This window comes from Olea europaea, chromosome 9 (genome assembly GCF_002742605.1).
Source record: "Olea europaea var. sylvestris chromosome 9, O_europaea_v1, whole genome shotgun sequence".
In the NCBI taxonomy this organism is placed as follows: domain Eukaryota; kingdom Viridiplantae; phylum Streptophyta; class Magnoliopsida; order Lamiales; family Oleaceae; genus Olea; species Olea europaea.
The window spans coordinates 6,227,111-6,229,545 of record NC_036245.1 but is presented as its reverse complement, the minus strand read 5'-3'; the positions used below and the strand labels follow the sequence as shown (position 1 = coordinate 6,229,545).

Below are 2,435 nucleotides of genomic sequence, written 5' to 3'. Positions count from 1 at the left end.
TGTAAAATAAATTATCGTTGAGGAGAAGAAATGAACAAAAATCCATTGAAGTCGTGCGAAATACTATTGATTAAAATTTTGTCAAAACTAATTTCTCGTTCAATCTACTTCGTGCCAGACATTCATATCTTATGTCATTGTATATTGGAATCTCTTGTTCAATCTAATCAGTGCCCAACATGCCATTCGTCATCACACTTGTAGATTATTCTGCGCATTTAATTATCGTTCGTCACTCAAAATATAGAGAAATCATCCGACTCGGTGGGAGATATTAGTTTATACAAGAAATTACTAAATGTTCGGATTTTAAAAGTAAATTTTGTTAGCGAATTAAACGAAATTTTCTGAAACTTCTTTACGTGTTCAGCTAGACAAACAAGAAGAAGAAGAAGGAAAAAAAGGAATTAAATGGCTTGTATTAGTATTATTAGGGTGAAACAAACGAATTAATTTGCAATTTCTCCTCTCCTTTTACGATGTCTTCAAATTTTACAGCATGAAGGGGGGGAAAAACCCTAATTTTCTTTTGCTACAGAATTTCAACACAATGTATTTACAGAGGGGAAACAATGATCTGAAAACTATACGATCATCGTCAGGTCAGCACAGGCAAATCAACACTGTAGAATATTCTCCAATTAGTTACTTTACTCAGCTAATCTTACCGACTGGTACAAGTCATCGGAGAGTGACCCTAGGAGATCACGTGATTGGCCGCCGGCTCGCAGAGCCTCAAGCACCTGCTCAAACAGGAACACGTGACAGGGTATCCGCAGCACGCCTTCCTGCTCATACCCGTATTCCTGCGCCGATCTATTGAGCAATTTTACAAAAATCGGATGATTCAAAAATTCGGCGCTCACTACGAATCGCTCCATCTCCTCCCCAACGTACACCGGAAAGTGCCCCTTCGGTACGCCGCCGGAACCTTTTCGGAACGACTCCGACCGACGAGGCCGCTCCTTCCTTGACTCCGACCGCAACATACAGTACTGCGAAGAATCCGCCACTCTTGATAACCTTCTTATCAGTTTCTCCATATTCTTCAGAGATTTCTGTGTTAATTTAGAGATAGTGAAGATAGGCCGAGAGAATGGGGTATAAATACAGGTAAGATTCGCGTAAAGAATTAATGTTACAGGAAGGTACGGATAGGAGTACTTGGTAGGTACCACATAAATTCGAATTCTTTTGAAAAATAATTAATTAAAATTAAAAAAATATTGAACTGATAAAGATTTTGAAAAATAAACTGTCCTCGTCTGTCAAACTTCAAATTTATTTAAGATGTGGAATTGAAAATTAATTATTGACTTTAATTTTAGTTAAAGTTCGAATTTTAATCACTACAACACAGGGTCAAGGCTTGTTAGAGAATTATTTATTTTATAAATATAGCTGAATAAATCACTTTTTATTTGCACATTTGTGAGATCTACAAATACTGTCAATTTTTACACTACTCGTTTCTGTAATCACTTCCTAAACATGCACTAAATGATTTTATTAAATTTCTCTATAGTTATACTTTGTGTGGCGAATATGACCCAATTTTTTTTCAACATAGTTAATTGAATTCTTTTTTATCGTTGATATTAAGTCGGCATGACTCTGTTTTAAATTCATTTTTAATCACACATTTTATTAGACTCGCAAAAATTATCAATTTTTCAATTACATATTTGATTAGTTTTTATTAAAATTTACTAAAAATTTAAATTTTAATTAAATCAAATGAGAACTAAGTCATGTCTCCATTTCTCGTCACCTCCCTCAATCCTACACATGCTCGACGACGATATTTACATGTAGAATTAGTTCAACATATTAGTCAATTAAAGTAAATTTAATATAACTAGAAAAAGAGAGAAAAGAAAGGGACAAGTGCAACAAACGTTGAGGGCGTGATTCCAGGCCGCGCCTGTCACGTCTGTCTTTCTTTGGTTTTTCCCCCTTTTTTATTTTTATTTATTTTTTCCCGTAATCTATTTTCGTACACCATCCGTGATCCGTAATGGATGTTACTTTAACGTCTTTATTTACCGTTCACTTTCCCCCTATCATCCAGCCCTTATTTTGACTCCATTTTTATTCCTGAATCGTTATTTATATTCACGATTGTCATATGTTCATTTCACTCTATAATTATTTTTTATTAAAATTTTAAAAAAATGTTATTTTAATCCATATCACATTCCAATTTTATCCTTATTAAATTCATTCATTTAAATATTATAAATCCACACGAATGTAACGCATTCATTCCAATTTTAATACAATTTCAAATCTTTGTTTGATGACCATTATTTCATAAAAATGAATTTTGTAATAGTAAAAGTTTGAAACATGTGTGTTTAAATTTTTTTTTTTTTAAAAAAACGTTTAAATGCAAATTATTATATTGTAAGAATATATGGTTAAAAATGAATTTT

The 2,435-nt window shown here is 32.8% G+C and overlaps 1 protein-coding gene across 1 annotated transcript; it reads right to left on the bottom strand.

The window, feature by feature from the left end:
* Nucleotides 1-449: 449 nt before the first annotated feature.
* LOC111400044 (auxin-responsive protein SAUR71-like) lies at nt 450-1,109 on the bottom strand. Its single transcript, XM_023027504.1, has one exon. It carries the CDS (start codon nt 1,041-1,043, stop codon nt 651-653), a length of 393 nt encoding a protein of 130 aa, XP_022883272.1. The 5' UTR covers nt 1,044-1,109; the 3' UTR covers nt 450-650.
* Nucleotides 1,110-2,435: the final 1,326 nt, after the last annotated feature.

Excerpts from the sequence above, each read along its gene's own strand:
- LOC111400044 (XM_023027504.1), bottom strand. The coding sequence starts at position 1,043 with ATGGAGAAACTGATAAGAAGGTTATCAAGAGTGGCGGATTCTTCGCAG.